At 52.2% G+C, this 22,883-nt stretch overlaps 1 protein-coding gene and 1 pseudogene across 4 annotated transcripts; both read left to right on the top strand.

The window, feature by feature from the left end:
* Window positions 1-1,011: 1,011 nt before the first annotated feature.
* LOC307063054 (cytochrome c oxidase subunit 5A, mitochondrial-like) lies at window positions 1,012-3,546 on the top strand (annotated as a pseudogene). Its single transcript has 2 exons — window positions 1,012-1,036; window positions 3,064-3,546. The product of its transcript is annotated as a cytochrome c oxidase subunit 5A, mitochondrial-like (transcript).
* A 2,208-nt stretch (window positions 3,547-5,754) lies between these two features.
* MVP (major vault protein) lies at window positions 5,755-21,339 on the top strand (the record flags this gene model as incomplete). 3 transcript variants are annotated; one of them, XM_079719183.1, is made up of 14 exons in its annotated part: window positions 5,755-5,879; window positions 6,076-6,271; window positions 11,667-11,790; window positions 11,897-12,028; window positions 12,931-13,025; window positions 13,268-13,504; window positions 15,448-15,729; window positions 16,586-16,830; window positions 16,930-17,127; window positions 18,099-18,485; window positions 19,253-19,369; window positions 19,552-19,633; window positions 20,340-20,393; window positions 21,092-21,339. In XM_079719183.1, 14 exons carry the CDS (start codon window positions 5,755-5,757, stop codon window positions 21,308-21,310), a joined length of 2,493 nt encoding a protein of 830 aa, XP_079575309.1. In that variant the 3' UTR covers window positions 21,311-21,339. The 3 variants fall into 3 exon arrangements, with proteins under 3 accessions (XP_079575309.1, XP_079575307.1, XP_079575308.1); XM_079719181.1 differs by having other exon boundaries at window positions 19,552-19,678; window positions 20,205-20,393; XM_079719182.1 differs by lacking the exon at window positions 16,930-17,127 and having other exon boundaries at window positions 19,552-19,678; window positions 20,205-20,393.
* Between the last annotated feature and the right edge of the window lie 1,544 nt (window positions 21,340-22,883).

Genomic DNA, 22,883 nt, shown 5'->3' with positions numbered 1-22,883 from the left:
CCTGTGCATTTTCCTAAACCTAAGCTTGATAGACATGATGGTGGCAAGGCTGTCTCCAACCTTTCCTCCAACTTCAGGCCTGCCCAGGCCTTGGGACAAGGGGACTTGTGCTGGCTGGGGGTCTACTTGGACCTGAGGGTGAGGAACTGGGGGAAAATACATGACATTCCCTGCTTTTGAGGAACAGTTTGCCATCTGGGTTCATCTTTGGTCTTCCTCCTCCAGGCTATCCTTTGTCGCGCTCCTACTGTGTATTCGACATGCTCCAGTCTCTAACCCCTTTAACCCCAGGAAACAGTCACTTTTATTCCCACTCCAGTCTAAGAGAGTAAGGCTTGGAGGCTAGCACGTGGCCTGAGGTCGTATCGGCAGTGACAGAGCTCAATCTTTGCTATATATTAGAGTCAGTGGAAGAACTTTTCTATATAGCAATGCTAGGACCCCACTCCAGACCAGTTAAATCAATCCCCAGAGATGGGTGGTTTTAAAAGATCTCCAGGTGATTCTGATGTACAGCCAGGCAGGGTTGAGAGGCTGTTATAGACCAGAGCTGCTCATAGTTTAATGTATGCCCAAATCACTGGGGATCTAGTTAAAATGCTGACTAATTCAGCAGCTCTCGGGTCGGGGGAACCCAAGATTCTGCATTATTAACAGGCTTCCAGGTGATGCTGATGCTGCAGACCGATACCCAGTGTGGCTGGTCGCCTGGGCATCTGCTGTTTAAGATTCACTGTCAGCCACTCACAGTTGACACTGAAAATCTGATGCGTAATGATATGACTCATTCATTAATTAAATTTTGCTCTAGCAAGTTTACTCTTGAGCCAAAACGGCAAGAATTGCCTCTTCACTAGAGGATGAAGCCAGCTTCTTCTTACAGGCTGTTTTGTTCTCTGCTCATCCAGCCGTTACCCCTCCTTTCTTGGTGTGTGGGGTGCAGTGGGGGAGCCACTGGTCTCTGAGACTTTGGGTAAAAGTTGATTGGTTCTGGCAGGAGCCTCGTGACACATGAGGATCAATGTAATCAGGCAAGGTAGGACAGGTACCCAGAGAGCAGACTAGGGGGCAGATCTTGGAAGCAGACACTGAAGGGAGGCCTCGGTGAATTTAGGGAGTTGGGGCCAAACTCGGGGCTGGGCAGGACCTTCCAAAGGTCAACATGATCCTTAGCTGTTGTCTTTTTTTTTTTTTTTTTTTTTGCGGTACGCGGGCCTCTCACTGTTGTGGCCTCTCCCGTTGCGGAGCACAGGCTCCCGACGCGCAGGCTCAGCGGCCATGGCTCACGGGCCCAGCCGCTCTGCGGCATGTGGGATCTTCCCGGACCAGGGCACGAACCCATGTCCCCTGCATCAGCAGGCGGACTCTCAACCACTGCGCCACCAGGGAAGCCCCAGCCGTTGTCTTTTGAGGACCCTGGTATGTTGGAAGTGAAATGCTCTAACTGTACACGTTATCTGGTAAACCACGGAAGTCTAAATCTGAGGCACAAACATGCTGCCTGAGTCGGGTGGTCTCCCTGGATCTCTGAGAGACCTCTAGTGAGGCTCACTTCTGGGGATGGCAAGATTGAAAAGGCAAAACCTGTTCTTGGGTGAACTTAGCAGGTGAATTTACATGGAAGGCACAGCTTTAGGGCTGGGTAGGTGGGTGATCAGGGAGGTGAGACAGGGTCCTGGTACTGAAACAAGGGTAGTTGGCAAGGGCATGGCCTCGGAATAAGGCAGGAGCCCAGCCTGATTAGCTTTAAGGATGACTCTCAGCTGAGTCAGTGAGCTGGGCGAACGAAGCTCTCGGCCCCCCTGACTGGGCCCAGCTGGGGTGACAGATGGTAGAGAGGCCTCAGCCGTAGGGGGTGAGGGATCGTCCAAAGGAGCCATTGGAGGCTGCTTCCCAGCCTTGTGTGGCCTTCTAGAGTTTAAATCTTCCCTGTGGGGCCGCACAGACCCTCCTCTTGCAGCCCTAGCCCTTCCTCTCCCCCATCTGGCTTCCTGGCCAGGCTTCCGCCCTGCAGAGAACCAGGAAGAGGCTTCACTGGGCTGTCAGATGCTCCTTTGCTATTCTAGGCCCACAGCTGGGGTGACACAAAAACCTGCCACCTTCCTGATCAGTAAACAAGTGAGGGTTAAGGCCGAGATGCCAGATGGGGTAGGGAGCCTCTGGTGCTAGGTCACATCCTCCAACTGGATAGGGAAGCTGGCCCTCAGCTGTAAGCCACACACATAGTGCTGCTAAGAGCCAGTCTCTGTTCCAAGTGCTTTATGATTAACTCAGTCCACATACGTTGGGTTGATGACCTATCTATCCCCAGTTCACAGGCCAGGAAACAGGTATAGGGAGGGCAAGGGACTTGTCTGAGATCACCCATCCAGTAAGGGTTAGAACCAAGATCCAGGCAGTCCTAGCCCCAGGGTGCGGGTGGGGTGCTCTTGTGGGGCCCTCTCCTGGGGAATGGAAGCACAGCTGAGCAGGATGGGCAGTAGAGAGGAAGGAAAGTGAAGGTCCAGGTACCAGTGGGGAGAACAGAAAGCAGAAAACTAGCACCTGGATTTTCAAACACTCCCTGAAATCAACAGAAGAGGGAGCTCTGATGTTAGAAAAGTTAAGGGAAATTAACTTGACAAACAGGCAACAGAAAAGTATCAAGGTCAAATCCCATACAAAGTTGCAAGAAAAAGAATGAGGAGCAGAATAATATCCCCCTGATGTAGAAAGTGTACCAAGAAAACAGATCAAAACTGTAACCTCTTTGAAAATGAGGTAAGACATTAGGAAACAGTACCAGGCAAAGCAGCAAATCAGAATTGTAAATAAGCCCAGGTAGTCTGGCTGAATCCATGCCCCTAACCATTGTACTGCACTGCCACTGGAGAGAAACAGGACCAGGCATTGCATCGGGATTCTCATCCTGATGGTACCACCAACTTGCTGTGTGGCCTTGAATGACTCATTGTCCCTACCTGGGACTCAACTAATTAGAGCCACACTGTCTAATATGGGATCAACCAGCCACATTTGACTACTTAAATTAAAATTAAACACGAGCTCCCAAGCGGTCTTGAGCTCACACCCGGCTTCTCAGCCTTAACCTGCGTGCCGCCATCACTGTTATGCTAGGCACTGCTGCCTGCCGCTGCGCTGCTCGGTAGCAGCAGTCAGTCTCCCGGACCAGCCCCCCGGGTCCCGCCGCTGTTACCCAGTCAATTCGCTGCTACTCCCATGGGTCACATGAGACAGATGGTGGAGTTTGCTGCTCGCTGGGTGACATACTTCAATAAGCCAGATATTGATGCTTGGGAATTGTGTAAAGGGATGAACACGATTGTTGGCTATGATCTGGTTCCAGAACCCCAAATCACTGATGTTGCTTTGCAGGCATGCAGACGCTTAAATGATTTTGCTAGTGCAGTTCGCATCCTAGAGGTTGTTAAGGACAAAGCAGAACCTCATAAGGAAATCTACCCCTATGTCATCCAGGAACTTAGACCAACTTTAAAAGAACTGAAAATCTCCACTCCAGAGGAACTGGGCCTTGACAAAGTGTAAACCCCATGGATGGGATTCCCGAGAATTTATTGATAGTGCTACTTGATTGTAAACAATCACCTGGAAATATTGATGATAACATATTACCTTATTTGAACAAGTTTTCCTTTGTTGAGTACCAAACCATGTAACATAACTTGGACTTTAATAAAAAGGAAATGAGTTTGAACTGAAAAAAAATTAACTAATTAATTAAAATTTTAGTTCCTCAGTGACACTGTCCACATTTCAGGAGTTTGATAGCTGCATGTGGTCAGTCCAAAGACAGCACAGATTAAGAATATTTCCATCATTGTAGAAAGTCCTTTTGGATGATGCTGAGTTGGAAGGTTTTAGAGAGGAGCCACACAGGTGATGTGAGTGCATCAGCACCAGGGGTAAGACAACTGGGAGTGGTGGGGACTATGGTTAAGCAGGAAAGCTTGTGGCCTGTCTAAAGGGCTCAGCTGCTATGTGGCTCTCATCAGTTTGCCATGTGGGAATGTAGGGCCTGGCTCCTCATTCTTCAAGAGAAGCAGGAATTGGAAGTTTGTGGTAACTCACAATTTCTAAACAAAAGAAATTTTACAGATTGTGTGGATCAAGTAAAACTCTTGGGCCTTGATTCTGTAATTTTGTGGCTCCGGCCTCTTTTTCCTGTGCCAAGCCACTCCCTCTTCCTCCTTCTCACTTCACATTTGTCACCCAGTTTGGAAGCTGGATGGATGGTGGACTAGATGGGGTACCACTCCTTTTTGGTGGTGGCTTCAAAAGTGTTGGACCGGGACTTCCCTGGCAGTCCAGTGGTTAAGACTCTGCACTTCCAATGCAGGCATGGCCAAAAAATTAAAAAAAAAAAAAAAAAAGTTGGACCAAAGTCTCGGAGGGCAAGGCTTTGAATCACTTAGTAAACTTGGTTCCCTTTGTGTGACTCCAGGGGACATGTCCAAAGTCCAAGGCATGCTGGAGGCAGGCATGGGGTTTAAGTAGGTGGTGTGACATTCCTGAACAGGCCAAGCACTGGAGGTAACCACCCAGGATTCAGAAGCAGTTAGGGTGGGGGTGGACAGAATGCAGTACTCATTTACTCGCTTTCTCCTTCCCACCCACCCCTACCCATGATGGCAGGAAGTCACAGGTGGCAACAGACCACAGAGAACTGGGGAGGAAAGGACTAGAATACTCTGGTGTTTCTTTTTTTTTTAATTTTTAAAAATTTATTTTTGGCTGCACTGGGTCTTCTTTGCTGCACGTGGGCTTTCTCTAGTTGTGGCGAGTGGGGGCTACTCTTCGTTGTGGTGCATGGGCTTCTCATTGTGGTGGCTTCTCTAGTTGCAGAGCACGGGCTCTAGGCGCGTGGGCCTCAGTAGTTGTGGCTCGCGGGCAGTAGAGCGCAGGCTCAGTAGTTGTGGCTCATGGTCTTAGTTGCTCCATGGCTTGTGGAATCATCCTGGACCAGGGCTTGAACCCGTGTCCCCTGCATTGGCAGGCAGATTCTTAACCACTGCACCACCAGGGAAGTCCCCTTTGTGATGTTTCTAATCCAGCTGATTCTATGGGAGCGTCAGTTCCATCAGGGACCCCTTCCTTGAGAGGCGGCCCATGTCTAAACAGTTCATCCCAGGATTGCTTAAAGCGCAAGGGGGGAGGGCTGCAAAGATCATGCAAACATTCTTGGGCTATGGGCTAATGTTTGCATACAGCTGGGGCCCTTGGGATCCCTTGAAATAAAGGAGCCTGCCCCTGGAGGAGCCAGGGAGCTCTTCAGAGCCTCTGCCCCCCACCGTGCTGGGGAAGACCCACAGCACCGCCAGAGGCTGACCACCTCTCCCAGCTTGGTGTGCTTCCGCCTCCTACACTATGGGGGTTAGAGATTGGGGAAGTTTTGATCTTAAGCCCCTCCCAGTACTTCAGGAAGCTTGGGGGAGGTAAAGTAGATGGGAATGAGGGAAAGGAGTTGGCGGAGAACCCTGGGCTTCTGTGGTTAACTGCATCAAGCATCTCTTGGCAGGGATGGGGTCTGGATGGGCTGCCCTGGGTGGGAAGAAAGGAACAGATGGGTGTGGGGACAGTGAAGGATGGCATAATCTGAGCCGGAGGAGGAAGGGCCCATTCCCCCAGTGCCAGCCAGTCTTCATGCCCACCTCATCCCGAGCCCCCTGGACTCATCTTTTGTCTTCTCCCCATCTGTCTTTCACACTCTGTGCTACCTTGGGCTCAGGAGTCACCATGGCAGCTGAAGAGTCCATCATCCGCATCCCACCATACCACTACATCCATGTGCTGGACCAGAACAGCAACGTGTCCCGCGTGGAGGTCGGGCCAAAGACTTACATCCGGCAGGACAATGAGAGGTTGGTGTTGGGAATGGGCTATGTGGGCACCTGGGGCCAAGGAGGGCCTGGTAGCCTGGCTGGCATGATCGTCCATCTCCTCCTTCCTGTTCCCTGGCTTGGGTGACAGGAAGCTTTCTTTCTCATTCGCCGCCTCCTTCGGGGATAGGAACGGGGGGTCCCCTGGGTCCTCACACTGCTTCTCACCCTCCAACAGGGTCCTGTTTGCCCCCAAGCACATGGTGACGATACCCCCACGCCACTACTGCACAGTAACCAACCCGGTGGCCCGGGACGCCCAGAACGCCGTGCTGTTCGACGTCACAGGACAAGTACGGCTCCGCCACGCTGACCTAGAGATCCGGCTGGCCCAGGACCCCTTCCCCCTGTATCCAGGGGAGGTGCTGGAAAAGGTACCTGCTCACCTTTCCCGTACCCACTCTACCTGTCCTGCTACCTTGACCTAGGGCTCAGCACTGCTTTCTGGAGGGAAAACAAATTGGGGCCATGGGAGGGGGTGGGAGGTGACATTTGCTGGTTCTCACTGGGACAGAATTGACTTGTTGCCCCTCCACTCACCTTCCCCAACATCCCCTTCCTCTTCACATGCCCAGCTCAGACCTTTGAGAGCTGTCGGCCCATCTCCGGACCTAATCTTCCAGGCTCCAGAGCCTGCCTGAAGCTCCTGGCCAGTCTGACACTAAATGACTTGTGCCAAGAGTAAGCATTTCATTCTCTCACACAGTGCCAGATGCCGGTGGGCAGTGACAGCAGTGGTGGACCAGGTGAGGCCCAGGCTCGGGACGCCTGTGGCTGCTCCATGGGAAGTCATCACAGACCTGTAGTGCCAGCCAGGCCCTCGTCCATGTTGCCCTAAGGCCCTGGGCCGGAGTGAGAGGGCACCCCACCTTCATTTCTGTAACATTTCTTTACCTTCACCTCCTTGCCGTTTTACACTGTTTACTCTGGGCTTCTCTACTAAGCAGTGCTTCTTGATCCTGGAAGCATAAGAGCATGACCCCGGAGCTTTGAGGCATTCCTGTCCACTTAGCTGCAGGCACTTTGGGGAAAATGTGTGTGGAGATACTAAGTGATGAAGAATGATTCAGATGTTAACCCTTAAGGAATCTGGATGAAGGGTGTAAGGGAATTCTTTGTAGTATTCTTGCAACTCTTATGAAGTCTCAACCTGTCACAAATTAAATCAGCCATATCCAGGTTCTGCCTTAGACAAACTAAATCCCTCTCTTGGAGGGAGCTGTGGGGGGTGGTCTGACACCAGAATTTTTTTTTTCCGGCCACGTGGCATGTGGGATCTTATTTCCCTGACCAGGGATGGAACCGGTGCCCCCTGCAGTGGAAGCATGGAGTCTTAACCACTGGACCGCCAGGGAAAGCACTCCCCCTTTTTTGGAGGGGTGGGCACCAGCATTTAAAAGCTCCCTAGGGGGGCTTCCCTGGTGGCGCAGTGGTTGAGAGTCCGCCTGCCAATGCAGGGGATGCGGGTTCGTGCCCCGGTCCGGGAAGATCCCACATGCCGCGGAACGGCTGGGCCCATGAGCCATGGCCGCTGAGCCTGCGCGTCCGGAGCCTGTGCTCCGCAACGGGAGAGGCCACAACAGTGAGAGGCCCGCGTACCACAAAAAAAAAAAAAAAAAAGCTCCCTAGGGTGGAGAGAGCTTTCCTCATCGCTGCCTCTTTAACCTGTGCTTCCCCCGGCGGCCCCAGCTCACAGCGGCTTATTCTCAGACCCCACGTGCTCCAGGCCAGGAAGGCAGGGCCTTCCCTTCCTCTGAGCCCAGTGCCACCAAGATGTTCCTTTTCTACCAGAGAGTCGGCACTCGCCCTCCTTGGAGGCACTGGCCCCTACCCACACCACTTTCTTTCCCTTCACTGAGCCGCCACCTGGCTCGGGCCTCCCTTCCCCGGCCCTCCTGGGAGCCTCACTAACGTCCATGCGATAACCCTGTCAACATCTTGGCCTTCTTGACCTCAAGTCTGACCCTCACATCTTCTGCTTCAGTCCTGCCCAGTGCCATGTCCACTCTGGACTGGGTGGTTTATTCCCGCACCTGCCCCAACTCTGAAGGTTTTTTTTAGCTAAAATATTTATATTTTTTATTGAAGTAAAGTTGATCTACAGTGTCGTGTTAGTTTCAGGTGTACAGCACAGTGATTCAGTTATACATACATATATATCTGTTTCACAGATTCTTCTCCCTTGTAGGTTATTACGAAATGTTGAGTATAGTTCCCTGTGCTGTACAGTAGGGCCTTGTTGCCCCACCTCTGAAATTAAACCCAGCTCCTCCTTAACCATCAGTCTCCCCTTCCTAGTCCTCCTCTGCTGCCATGTTGCCTCCAGGCTTTTGAATCCCACTTCTATCCTTCAGATTCTCTTCCTGGTCTCTCCCTACCCCAGCGGAACCCTGTCGTTTTAACACACGCTCTTCGTGTGCTAGACCTGCGCCCAAACCCTGTCCTCGATCGGTGTTACCCCCCCACCCCGATCTTTCTGTCTTTCACTCAGGTAGATCCACCCCAGCAGTATTATAAGTAGCTAGTGGGGTAAGTGGTTCATTCCAACCCAAGCCTGCTCATTAATGTTTCCTTCCCAACCAGCTTTCTCTCCTTTCTTTTCCCCACTGCATGTCTCTAAATACTGATCATTCTCGACTCTCTTCCTGTTTTCTGCCCTCTCACTCTCAAGCAGCTTGGTCACCTCCTTAGAAATTGAGACCATCTGGAAGGATCTGGGTCTGTGTCCCCTTTCCTTCCCTGTGTCTCCTTTCTACCTGTTGGAGCCTCTAGGAGGTTCCCCTGCATCCGTGGACCCAGGAAGACGCATCCTTCTATTTCTTGATCTTATCCCCACCTAGAGCTTCTCTCTCCTTTCTTTAACTTCTCCGTTACTGGCGCCTTTCTCTTGGCCAATAAACGTGCTCTGCCTCTTCCATCCTTTTCTGGCCTTGAAGGCTTACTTGTGCACATTTTTCATCTAAAGAATGCATTCGTAAGACTGTAAAGTCCTCTCTGACTTCCACCACCAGTATCTGCTCTCCATCCCCAGAGGTATCTACTGTCATCCATTCAGGGTATACACTTCCAGATACATCTGTGCATCCATGTAAGTATGTATCCGAAAAAGTATTGGTTATAACTTATTTGCATAAGGGCTAGCACATTGTCACTTGCCAGTGTATTTTGAATGAACTTCTCATCTTGGTGCATAAGTCATTTCTTGTTTAATTGTTTGTAATTCCATGTGATAGATAGAGGTTCAGCCCTTCTCCTGAGTTACCATTTAGGATGTGTCCAATTTATACGGAAAAACAGTGCTGTGGTGAATATCCTTGTGTGTGTGTGCCCTTGTGCATGCTAGTTTCTTTTTCTTCTTTTTTTATAAATTTATTTATTTGTTTGTTTTTTATTTTTGGCTGTGTTGGGTCTTCATTGCTGTGCTCAGGCTTTCTCTAGTTGCGGCGAGCGGGGACTACTCTTCATTGCGGTGCTCGGGCTTCTCATTGTGGTGGCTTCTCCTGTTGCAGAGCATGGACTGTATGCATGCAGGCTTCAGTAGTTGTGGCACATGGGCTCAGTAGTTGTGGCTCGCAGGCTCTAGAGCGCAGGCTCAGTAGTTGTGGCACACGGGCTTAGTTGCTCCGCGGCATGTGGGATCTTCCTGGGCCAGGGCTCGAATCCATGTCCCCTGCATTGGCAGGCGGATTCTTAACCACTGCGCCACCGGGGAAGCCCTAGTTTCTTTTTTGTTTTAAGAGTAGAAACTAATAAGAATTTCTGGGTCCCAGGATATGCACACTAAATTTGTATGGGCTTTTATAAATGGCCCTGTCAATCTAATTTTTAGCTATCTGCTTTCTCTTTCCTATTTAGTTTTTTTTTTAATTGGGGTATAGTTGCTTTACAATCTTTCCTATTTACTTTGACAACTTGATGTTCTCTGCCCTGTTGCCTCACAAGCCCCTGCATCTGGCCCCCCACCTCCGCTGACCCCACTTTGGCAAAACCCCAAGACATCCTAAGTGTAGGCCCAGTGGACTGTCATTCTGTGTCTCACAGACCCTCTTGGCCACGTCCATTGTTGATCTGCCCTCTTACTAAAACTTGTCTGTGTTTTACTCTGTGGACATCTTTTTTTCCCCATCTTCTCCCCATCCCCTCTGCCTTCAGGTTCTGTCCTGAATATCCTGTGTGCCTTCTTTTTTTTTTTTTCATGGCCTTGATCACTTCATCTGTGTTGAAGACACCCGACTCCCGACTCTATACCTCATCTGGGAACTACAGGCTGTGAGTCCCCTAGCTGCCTATAGGAAGCCCTCTCCTAGATGTCCCACAGCCGCCTCATACTGGCTATCCAAACCTAACACTTCCCCTTACCCCCAAATCTGTTCTTGTCCCATATTCCCAGTCTCACTTAGTGATAACTACTGGACCTAGTCACTCAAGCTGAAAGCCTGTAACAGCGTGCGGGACAAACTGAAAGGAGACAAAGGAGGCAGCCAGGAGACCAGTTAGGAAGATATTTCCATCATCCAGGCGAGAGATGTTGGCAGCTTAGGTGAGGGTGTGGCAGGGATAGATAAAGGTGGACCTGGATTTGCAATGGACAGACAGGAAGTGACGATGGAGTATATGTGAGAAATGAAAACCGTACTGGACTACACGCTCTTCCCAGAATGCTCACACCTTCCTCCTCCTCTTTCTACACCTTTATATCAAAAGCCAGCTCTTCCTTTGAGCCCCAGTTCAAATGCTACTCTCTGAGGGCCTTTCCTAACTTCTTCACCTGGATTTCTGCAACCTCTTCCCCTTGACCCGGTCCACAGTCTGCTTGGAGGCATTGGTCTGTGTTTGTCTTATCACCCACTGGAACCTCAACTCCACGAAGATGGGGGTATGTCTTGACTCCACCACAACCAGCTGAGCGCCGTGCACATAGAAGGTGTCCAGGCAAAGGCTTGCCTGGGCAGTAAACCTCCAGCTTTGCCTCTCCAACCCAGAGTGTGGTCGGTGGGTGAAGTAGAGTTATGTGAGCTTCTCCTCCCAGGGGGCTACTCTAGTTGGAGTAAGGAGTGGCAGGTAGGCTTCGATAAGGCTGAGGTTCAAATCCTGATTCTGTTTCTTACTCGTTGTGTGACCTTGATCATGTCCCTTAGCCTCTATGAGCCTCTTTCCTTGCCTTCCTGCCTCCCTCGGATCAAAGATCAAGTGAAATCCTATTTGTAGAAAATATTTGTACAAACCTCTAAAAAGGTTTGGCAGCTTGTGGCTGGGTCCCCCTTCCTGATGGAAGGAGATGTGATGGCTGGAGCACAATGGCTGTCTTGTGACCATGAGGCAACCTTGAAAACAAAGCCTCGTGCTTCAAATGTGCCTGTTATAGAAGTTTATACTTTCCCACCACCTTATACTTCCTGAGAGCCCCAGTGCACACTGGGCCATGAGATATTCACTTACTCAGCTTCTCAGATGTTTCTCCCACATCTCCCATCAAGCCCTCTACCCAGTTTCCCACCTGGATTTCTAGTTCATAACAAGATCTGAGCACTTCTGCAGAGGAAGGTGTGTCCTTGGCCCATCAGCAGTGGCAGCCTCTTGCTCTCAACTCCATCTTAGCTCTTCAGACCAGATGGCTTGGGGGGCACACCTACCTTGTACATTACACTCGGAGTCTTATTTTGGGACATGGAGAGATTGATGCTGTGGACTCTGACCTTCACGGTGTCAGGTTTGACTCCAGGGGTCCCAGCTCTGAATACCCCGTGACCCCCCTTCTTCCCCTATTAGGACATCACCCCACTGCAGGTGGTTCTGCCCAACACCGCCCTCCATCTTAAGGCGCTGCTGGATTTTGAGGATAAGAATGGAGACAAGGTGGTGGCAGGAGATGAGTGGCTATTTGAAGGACCTGGTAAGTATTTCCTCTCCAGCCGGGTCAGGGTCAGAGTTTTCCTGCCCTCGCATTCTAGCCCTGATATCTTCTGACCTTCAACACCCATCTCATCTTCCCTTCCCAGGCACGTATATCCCCCGGAAGGAGGTGGAGGTTGTGGAGATCATTCAGGCAACAATCATCAAGCAGAACCAGGCCCTGCGGCTGAGGGCCCGCAAGGAATGCTGGGACCGGGAGGGGAAGGAGAGAGTGACAGGTGGGGTCTTGAAGGGATGCTGACGGTGGGTGGGTGGGTGCGGTTGGGGGGGCAGGCCGTGCCTCAACCACAGGGGAAGTGGGGAAGTTTGGGGGTAGCCACTTGTAGCCTGGAGGAAATGCTTCCCTGGTATCTCTTGCCAGCTGTTCTGGGCTGCCCCCTGCTGCTTCCCCCCACCCCCTTCAGGAGGCTCTACCCGGATCCTGTGATCACGATCATGCTGACATGGATTTTTCTTCCCCCCAACCCTTTATCATGAGCTGGGGGCAGCGGCCATGTCTGTTCCTAGGTCAACAAAGCAGGTGTTCATATACAACTAGTAATTGTGTTTGACAAATGTGATGTATTAAATAAGGTCTTCACAAAGGCCGTGCTTACTGAGCCAGGTGTGGTTCAAATGCCTTACAAACGGTAACTTCTTTAGTCCTCCAACAACCTTGAGGTACCACGACTCCCATTTTCCATATGACATCACTGAGGCCTGGGTTTATGGCCAGGAAGGGCCAGACTGGAACTTTTCCCCCAGCACTCTTGCTTCTCCAGTAGGCTCAATGACCTCTGCAGCTATAATAGAGGCAGTTCTGCCCATTTTAGGGGAAGGAAAAAAGTCGGTCTTTGGAGCTTAGAGAAGGCCTAGCAGAGTATTGGAATGTAGCAACTTGGGCACTTGGAAGGGCTTTTTTTTTTTTTTTTTTTAAATCTTTCTTGGGTAGGGATTGGTTTTCCTCTGGCCTCAAAAAAGGAAAACAATGACTCCTGTCAGACCCTTGAGCATAGGGGCAGTGGCATCTCAAAGTGGCCCACAAAGTTCTGCGGGTGTCCTGTTGTCTAGGCTGCAGGAAGGGGCAGCTGGGGAACAGGCTGTGTGACCTTTGACCCTCGCCTCTCTGCCCCTGGCCCAGGAGAAGAATGGCTGGTCCGTTCCGTGGGTGCGTACCTTCCTGCAGTGTTTGAGGAGGTTCTCGATGTGGTGGATGCTGTGATCCTTACGGAAAAGGTTTGTGCTCTGGAGGACCCTGGGTGGGAGACTCTCAGAGTGGCAGAGAATGGTGTCAGAGAATGTGAAAATAAGATCACCTGAGGAGTGTCCTGGGTCACCTGAAAGGGTTTAAGAAGTCCTCCTGGATTGGTAGACACTGTCACTTAGACCTGGATCATTTAGTGGCCAGTAGGGTTCCCAGATCCCCCGAGGAAGTTAGAGGTGGGTTTATTCAAACCCCCCGACATCTTGCTCTACAGACAGCCCTGCACCTCCGGGCTCGGCAGAACTTCCGAGACTTCAGGGGAGTGACCCACCGCACTGGGGAGGAGTGGCTGGTGACCACGCAGGACACAGACGCCCACGTACCAGATGTCTATGAGGAGGTGATGGGGGTCGTGTCCATCACCACCTTGGGTCCCCACAACTACTGTGTGATTCTCGACCCGGTGGGACCAGATGGCAAGAACCAGCTGGGGCAAAAGCGTGTGGTCAAGGTCAGTGTCTCCACCTCACCCAGAGGTGAATGCCTTTGGAGTGGCCTAAGGCCCTTGGACCCCAGTCCCTGCCCTCCTCCCCCCCTCGGTACATGTTCTCGAAACACCAAGCTTGTTTTGGCTCCCTCTGTGCACACTTGTCTCTATCCCTTGAGACACTGTCTCATTGATCTTTCTGGCATCCCTGACCTGAGGTCACACATGGCCTCTCTTGTGAGTGCCTCCCTGGCCCTGCACTGTGTCTGTAAACCTGGAAACTCTCTCTAATATTCCACATCCCTCTGTTCTGGAAACTTTGTCATCCTGCATCAAACAAATCTCTTGGTTTACCCTTCTCTGCATCCTCTACCTCATCCCCTCTCTGAACTATATGTGGGACTAGCAGGGCTGGGCACACCTTTCCTGTGAAGATCGTAGATATTTTAGGCTCTGTGAGCCATATGGTCTCTGTTGCAACTACTCAACTCTGCTGTTGTGCCGTGAAAGCAGCGTAGACGGCTTGTAAACGAACCAGTGCTGCTGTGTTCCTGTAACATTTTATTTGCAAAAACAGGAGGTAGAATAAATAGGAACAACCCAGATGTCTATCAACTGATGAATGGATGAAAAATATGGTATATCCCTACAATGGAATATCAGTCAAAAGGATGATAGATAATCTTTCTGGGGTTGAGGGCATTCATGTTCTTGAAATGATTCAAAAAGGTAAAAATCAAAAATGAAGTTCTAATATGTGCTACAACATGGACAAACTTGAAAGCATCATGCTAGGCAATAGAAGCCAGACGTGAAAGACTACATATTGTATGATTCCGTTTACATGAAATGTCCAGAATAGGTAAATCCATGCATAGTGTGTGGGGTGGGGCTGGGCAGTAACTACTACTGTGTATAGGGTTTCTTTTCAGGACTATAATGTCCTGGGGTTAGGCAGTAGTGATGTTGGGCAGCTCTGGATATACCAAAACAACTGAATTGTATACTTTAAATAGGTGTATTTTCTAATATGTGGGTTATTTCTCAAATATATATATACACATATATGTATTTATATTATATATTAAAAATAGGCAGCAGGCCAGATTTGGCCCAAAGATCAGAGATTACCAACTCTGGACTACACCATCCCAAGGCAACAAAGTATGGGAGAAATAAAGCAATAATAGATTAATTCTTAACTATTGAGCTTGTGAGAACCCAGACCTTGACAGTTTACAGAATTTTCAGGGCAGGTTTTAAAATTTATTAATGGGGCTTCCCTGGTGGCGCAGTGGTTGAGAGTCTGCCTGCCGGTGCAGGGGACGCGGGTTCGTGCCCCGGTCTGAGAGGATCCCACATGCCGCGGAGCGGCTGGGCCCGTGAGCCATGGCCGCTGAGCCTGTGTGTCCGGAGCCTGTGCTCCGCAACGGGAGAGACCACAACAGTGAGAGGCCCGCGTACCACAAATAAATAAATAAATAAAAGTTTAAAAAAAAAATTTATTAATGTATTTATTTATGGCTGCATTGGGTCTTTGTTGCTGCACGCGGGCTTCTCATTGCGGTGGCTTCTCTTGGTTGTGGAGCACGGGCTCTAGGCACACCGGCTTCAGTAGTTGTGGCACGTGGGCTCAGTAGTTGTGGCACACAGGCTTAGTTGCTCCGTGGCATGTGGAATCTTCCTGGGCCAGGGCTTGAACCTGTGTCCCCTGCATTGGCAGGCAGATTCTTAACCACTGCGCCACCAGGGAAGTCCCAGGGCAGGTTTGACCAGATCTACAGGCATTTGTAGAGTCCCTCACAGTCTAGATAATGATTCATTGTATGATGTAAGTGTGGGGAGGGTGCTTTTGGGGGCTCCTGTCCTCAGCACAAGCCCATGGTCACATGGAGCTGAAGGAGGTACCATCAGAGGCACCCACAGCCCTGGGTGGCGACTGCTCCTGACCCGCTTCTCCCCACTAGGGGGAGAAGTCTTTCTTCCTCCAGCCCGGGGAGAAGCTGGAACGAGGCATCCAGAACGTATATGTGCTGTCGGAACAGCAGGGGCTGCTATTGAGGGCCCTGCGGCCCCTGGAAGAGGGGGAGGGCGAGGAGAAGGTCTCCCACCAGGCGGGGGACCGCTGGCTCATCCGTGGACCCCTGGAGTACGTACCACCTGCCAAGGTGGAGGTGGTAGAGGAGCGTCAGGCCATCCCGCTGGATGAGAACGAGGGCATCTACGTGCAGGATGTCAAAACCGGAAGGGTAAGAACTGAGGGATGGGTGCCATCGCTGCCATGTGGCCCTGGTGGTGGCTTGGTCTGGGCAAGTGGGTGATGCTGATGGAGAGATGCATGGTGGAGGTGACAGAAGGGATTCAGCAGTGTTGCCAGTAGCATCCAAGCCAGCCGGCTGCTAAATATGAGGGCATTCTCTGGAGTTTTTGCCTTCCCTTTGTCTTAAATATCTAATTTCAAATGTTAGAGCTCTCAAGCAAGAAGATGAACCAGATTTTAAGATGGAAACTTAGTCCCCATTGCAGATCTGGCCTCCGGCATAAAGGTCTGACTGGGATGTGGCCTAGGAACAGTAAGACCTGACCTCCCTCCCATACCCTTTTCCTGGTGGAATCCCTCCTCTCTGCCTCTCACCTAAACCTTGATCTTGGTTAGACCTAGGACCACATCTCCAACCTCTTTAAGAATCCAACCTACAAGCAGAGCTCAGAATCCTAGGAAATGTTAGTGTGTGCTACCTATTTCCTAGGATTGCATCTGTCCCTGGGATGCCCTCCAGGCTGCCCCATGAAGGAAGATTCCAGAAGAAATAATATCGGGAACTTACTATATGCCAAATTCTTGACACTAGACATGTGAGATGTCATTCATTCCTCTACCCTATGAGGTTGCCACTATCATGTCCATTTTGCACACGGGTGAGAGAGCTGCCGAAGGTGACAGAACTTGCAGAGAGCGAACTTGAACGCAGCCTCCTTCCAGAGACCACATTTAACCACGATGCTGTCCTACCTCCTGGACCAGTTCCGCTTTAGGGATGCTGGGTAGGGCTCTTTCCTTCCTCCTTTTGCCGGTGACATTCCTCCTCGTCTTCCTCTCTTGAGGTGCGTGCTGTGATCGGGAGCACCTACATGCTGACCCAGGATGAAGTCCTTTGGGAGAAGGAGCTGCCTCTGGGGGTGGAGGAGCTGCTAAACAAGGGGCAGGACCCTCTGGCGGACAGGGGTGAGAAAGAGACATGCAAGACTCCTAGGCCCTCCGCCCCCCGGAACAAGACCCACGTGGTCAGCTACCGTGTGCCCCACAATGCCACGGTGCAGGTGTACGACTACCGGGATAAGAGAGCCCGGTGAGCGGTGGCCTGGGGGCTGCGCCGTGTGGGGCTGCGCCGTGTGGGGCTGCGGCGGGACGGCCTCTCCGGGCCTCTGACTCCCGGCTCCCTCTGCAGCGTGGTCTTTGGGCCAGAGCTGGTGTCGCTGGGTCCCGAGGAGCAGTTCACAGTGTTGTCCCTCTCAGCTGGGCGACCCAAGCGTCCCCATGCCCGCCGCGTGCTCTGCCTGCTGCTGGGGCCTGACTTCTTCACGGACATCATCACCATCGAAACCGCAGACCACGCCAGGCTCCAGCTGCAGCTTGCCTACAACTGGTGAGGGGCAGAGGGGAGGGCCAGGGCCCCTGCTGGTGCAGCCCCGGGGGCACCCTGAAGAGAAGAGATGCCACCTCGAGTGCTGAGCTCACAATCAGGGCAGAACTCCTGACTCCAAGCCACGGTCAAGGAGGAAACCCAGGGGTTCATGCAAATCCAGTCTGACGCCCAAGAGGAACGACAGGAAAGATGAGGGCTCACCTGGGGGTAGAATTTGGGGGGAAACGGCAGGAGGATACTCCTCAGCTAAACTCCTAGCGTGACTTCAGCCAAACATGTAACTACAAGGTTTTAAAAAGATTAATCAGACCCAACTGGTGAGAGTGGCCGGGTGGTCAAGAGCAAGTACTCTGAGGCTGATGGGTGTGCATCCCAGCCCTGCCGTTTGCTAGCTGTGGGCCTGGGCAAGTATTGGGTGCTTTCCTCAGTTTCCCAGTCTGTAAAATGACGTTAAGGACATGACCATCAACTTAATGGGGCTGTGGAAAGGATGCTGTGAGAATTAGAACTGTGACCGGTCCATAGTTAGAGCTCAAATGGCAGTGATGAGAATTGGGGGAGATAAGTCAGATGCAGAAGCAGTACTCAACAACTCCCAAGCGCGTTTCTCACCTCTTGACTGAGTGGCCAGGACTGTGACAAAGGCAGCTGGGCACTGATATCGTTGGGGGGCACAGACCCTGGAGCCACACTGCCTGGGTTCAACTTTCTGGCTTGGCACCTGTTGTGTGACTTAGGGTCTGTCGCTTAACCTCTCTGGACCTCTATTTCCTTGTCTATGATGGGGGTAATGCTCATTCCCACCTCATAGTGTGGCTGAGCAAATAAAATGGGAACATGTAAGTTTCTTAGGACTTCACCTAACACATAGCAGATGCTAATTAGCGTTCTCTGTCGTGAGACCCTTCCCAACCACAGAAGGTGGGTGTCAGTGTCCTTTTGGAAGATGAGAGAGTTGTCTTTGCTCACAGGCACTTTGAGCTGAGTGACCGGAAGGACCCCCAAGAGACGGCCAAGCTCTTCTCAGTGCCCGACTTCGTGGGTGACGCCTGCAAGGCCATTGCATCCCGGGTGCGAGGGGCCGTGGCCTCTGTCACCTTTGATGACTTCCATAAGAACTCAGCCCACATCATTCGCACTGCTGTCTTTGGCTTTGAGCCCCCAGAAACCAAGGGGTCTGACAGCATGGCCCTGCCCCAGCCCCGGGACCGGGCTGTCTTCCCCCAAAATGGGCTGGTGGTCAGCAGTGTGGATGTGCAGTCGGTGGAGCCCGTGGACCAGAGGACCCGGGACGCCCTGCAGCGCAGCGTCCAGCTGGCCATTGAGATCACCACCAACTCCCAGGAAGCAGCTGCCAAGTGAGTGAGGCCTGGGGGCCTGGCTCTCCACGATGCCCACTGTGGGCCCCGACCTTTCCAGGGTCCCTGTCTCTAGCCTGCTGCCAGGACCTGGGTAACACGGCACCCTGGTGGTCAGCCTGCTGTCCTCCTTACCCAGCAGAGAGCCTGGGCTACTTAAGGTGGGAATAGATGCCACCCCTGCTTCTGTGGCTTCTCACCTTGCTTGTGCTGGAACCCAGATTCGTATCTGTGGCCCTCCAGGCACTCTGGGGTCCAGCCTTGCCTCCCCCTCCTCACCTTCCAGCCTTCTCCGCAGGCTCACATGCTCCAGGCCCACCAGCTCCTTTCTGCTCTTCAAGGTGGGAACTCAGCACTGGCTGTTCCCTCTGGCCAGAACGTTCTCCCTGCGCTTCAGGGCAGGCTCCTTCTGGCCTCCAAAGGTCATGTCGTCATAGAGCCCTTTTTTACCCCAACTGAAGCAGCACCCTCTTTGCCCAGTCATGTTATTGTAGCACCCATTTTCCAAGGAGATTGTCACTGTCTGAAATCATCCCTGTTTACTTGTCCTTTTTTCCCCCACTGGAAAGTAACTCGTGTAAAAGCAGGAGTCACGGTCACAGCCACGGGCCCCTGCACCTAGAATCGCACTTGGCTTGCACAGCGCACACGCTGTGCTTTCATTTGCACGTCAAGGGCCTCCCATGGGCCAGTGGTCCCTGCCCTTGGAGCTCCTGTTGCAGCTCTGGCCCCATGCCAGCGTCTTACCTATCCCCTCTCCCACCCAGGCACGAGGCTCAGAGACTAGAACAAGAAGCCCGCGGCCGGCTTGAGAGACAGAAGATCTTAGACCAATCAGAAGCTGAAAAAGCTCGCAGGGAGCTCTTGGAGCTGGAGGCTCTGAGGTGGGTGGAGAACTAGAAGAAAAGATGGCAGGGGTTCTTGGAAGAGCAGCTGATGCGAGGGGTGTGTGTGCGTGCGTGCGTGAGCGCGCAGGCATCCTCGTGCTGCTACAGCATAAGTCAAGGGCGGAGGAGGGCAGGGCTGGGCTTCCTCCTGGGTCTCCCTGACTCTGCGCCGTCTCCAGCACCGCGGTGGAGAGCACTGGGACCGCCAAGGCAGAGGCCGAGTCCCGAGCAGAGGCGGCGCGCATTGAGGGAGAAGGCTCCGTGATCCAGGCCAAGCTCAAGGCAGAGGCCTTGGCCATTGAGACGGTGAGTGGGGGAGATGCCCGTGGAAGGGTGTGGCCTTGGGGTCTGGAAGAAGCCAGATGGCTGCAGTCCCTGAAGCCATGTGGGAAACCAAGTACCCTAACAGAAAGCCCTGTCCAAATACTTGGTGGTTTACGAAGTCTTTTGCCCTATTTCAATTTACTTAATACCTGCTTTGAAGGTAAGGATGATGATTACACCCGTCTTACAGACATGTGCTCCAACACTGGCCCACTTTATGCTAGGTATTGCCTGTGTTTTACATACAAGATCTTATTTAATGCTTGAAATCCCATTAAGGGTAGGAGTTCCCTCCATCTTACAGAGGAGGGCACCGAGGCTTGAATTAAGGGGCTCCCAGGGTCACTAGCTAAAAGGTGGCATAGCCAGGGTTCACCCCTAACTGATGGTGGTAAGTTTACCATTCCATCCCCTCCATCTGAATTCCCTCAGGTTTGCTGGCTGGGGGACTTGCTGGACATGTCCAGGGGCCACACGATCAAAAGAATGCTGGGTTTTCCCCTTCCAGGAGGCTGAGCTCCAGCGAGTAAAGAAAGTGCGAGAGCTCGAACTGGTCTATGCCCGGGCCCAGCTGGAGCTGGAGGTGAGCAAGGCCCAGCAGCTGGCTGAGGTAGAGGTGAAGAAGTTCAAGCAGATGACAGAGGCCCTGGGTCCCAGCACCATCAGGGACCTCGCTGTGGCAGGACCGGAGATGCAGGTGAGGTGGGGGGAGAGTGCAGGCATGGGTGTGTGTGTATATGTCTTTGTGTGTATGTCTTGGGACCATATTTGGAACCAAGAAGGCAGAGCCGGGGAGGCAAACACAACACCTAGAAAGATGTCGGGGACAGACGGGCGAGGGGAGGTGGTAACTTGGACTCTGTATCCCATGTCATTCGAGCAGGGTGTCCTATCAGGCACAGTGCTAGACTCAGCAGTGAGCAGACGCTCCTGTGAGAGCAGGAAACTGATGGGACATCAGTCTGTGACAAGCCCTTCGAAAGAAGTCAACAGGGTGATATGGTGAAGGGAGAGGTGACATGTCAAGTTAGCTGGGGAAGGAGGGCCCCTCTGAAGAGGGGATACTTAAGTGCTCTGTAGAGTCGACGAGAGCTTCCCAGGAGAGGGTCCAAGTGCAAAGAATGAAACCTGGTGCATTTAAGGAACAGGAAGGACTGGACGGCTGCAACCTGGCTGAAAGCTCCCAGAGCTTTCAGGCCCACGAGGCCTGGGAGGGGATGAAACCCTCAGGCTCCCCTTATGTTCCTTGCTTGTCACTGACTAATCCTATGAGGATGGCTTGGGCTACAATGTCAGACCAGAGAGGGGGGCAGCCCACCCTGGAGAGGCGGCCCAGGGGATGATAGAAGGGACCAGGGTCTGACTATCTTTTCGCCCGCCTCTTGCTCCTTCCAGGTAAAACTGCTCCAGAGCCTGGGCCTAAAATCAACCCTCATCACCGATGGCTCTGCCCCCATCAACCTCTTCAACACAGCTTTGGGTCTGCTGGGGCTCGGGTCTGAGGCCCAGCCCACAGCCAAGAAGGCAGCTTCGGGGCCCAGTGCCCACGAGGGCTTGCTTCTCCCCTCCACCGCTGGCCCTCTAACTCTTGGAAGCAACCAGGTCATGCCTTAGCTCCCTACTGCACTGACAAATAAAACGGACACTTCTGGGCATTTAAAGCCTCTTCTGTTGCCATAAGTCCACATCACAAGGGAGTTTAATGGTGGTGGGGAAGAGATACCCCTGAAATCTTGATAATTACTAGAGGCTACCCTCATCTGTAAAGTGGAGAGGAAACTGAGGCAGGAAGAAGACTAACCCAGTCAGGCTGATGGGAGTGTGGGCCCAAAATCTGGCTCAACAGCCAGACTATCCTTTTGGCAGTCAGCTTTCCGAGACACTAGCTGGGGGAGATGATGCCACAGGTGAGAGGATGGGCCTGTACCCCTTGGGATGGTTCCTGTGCCATCTCTTCTCACTGCCCTTTCCTCCCAGACCCCAGCTTGGCCTGGGAGTTCTGGAGTCTTAACCCTCTGGCTGTGGGTGTATCCATCCTGGCTTCCCCACCTCTGGCACTTGGGAGGCTTTCTCTGGCGCCACCTGCTGGTTGAATCGCACACCTGCACGTGGCGTCTGTGCATGCGTCCCTTCTCAGATGGGGGTGTCAGATCTGAGAGGAAGTTACTGCACCAGGTCCATAGGAACTGGAGCACCTCCCTGGGCTTCTGATTTGGGCTCTTCGGAGCATTGAGGAAGGGGTGCCCCCTTCTCCGCCTCCCCCATGACCAGTGAGGAGCCCTTATTTGGGGGACGGATCCAGGTACAATCAGTCTGGGCACAAAAATGGAGGCTGCAAGGTGCACCAGCACTCCCACCCAGGTACAGCTGTAGGTGCCAGGCCTGACTGGTCTCTGCTGAGGAAGCAAAAAAGTCTCGAGGTAGAGAGAGAAGCTTGGGTGTACTAGCTGTGCAACGAGAATGCAACCTCCCTGATCTTTTCCTCAGCTGTGAAATGGGCCAGCAGTTCCCCTCCTGAGCAGGGTTGAAGCTTTTTTAGGGTCTTATTCCTTTTCCCCCACTGGGCCCTGGCCCCATGAGCTCTTGTCTCCTTCCAGCTCGAGTTGCATTGGTGACCAGTAGCTCCACTCAAGTCTGAGCTGGTTGGGGCCGGGGGCTGTCTTTAGCCCACAGCACTTGGTGGTGTCATCTCAGTGTGGATAGAATAGGCAAAGGGGTCATCTCATCCACCCCTGCTTCCTGCAAATCCCCTACATCTTCCCTTAGGAGAGGTAACTGATTTAAAGCTCTTCATCTGGTACCTGGCATGTGCTAAGTGCTGTGTTAGCACTGTTTATAGCCAAGGGCCTCTGGGGATAAGTGACAGCAGGTAAGGTTGCCCATGGAGGGTAGGTTCCTTCCTGTCTCAGCCACAGCTCCCGTGGCCATCCTTTGACCTTGTCATTACTAATAACCACGGCCATCCTTTGACCTTGTCATTACTAATAACCACAGCACCTCTGAAATCAACTCGTGCCGCCTCATCCTCGCCTTTCAACAAACATTCCTCCGACTCCAGGCTTCAGTGACCTTGTTCTCAACCACTTTCTCAACGTTGAACCCCACAACCCTTTCGTTTCAATCTTGCCCAGCTTAGATTTTGTCGTCTGTTGTGTAATTCACTCATTCTCAGTCAAAACCTCCCTCA

Source organism: Hyperoodon ampullatus, assembly GCF_949752795.1.
Source record: "Hyperoodon ampullatus genome assembly, chromosome: 14".
NCBI classification, from domain to species: Eukaryota; Metazoa; Chordata; class Mammalia; order Artiodactyla; family Ziphiidae; genus Hyperoodon; species Hyperoodon ampullatus.
Note: the sequence above shows the minus strand (reverse complement) of the source record. Positions and strands in the feature narration are given on the sequence as shown.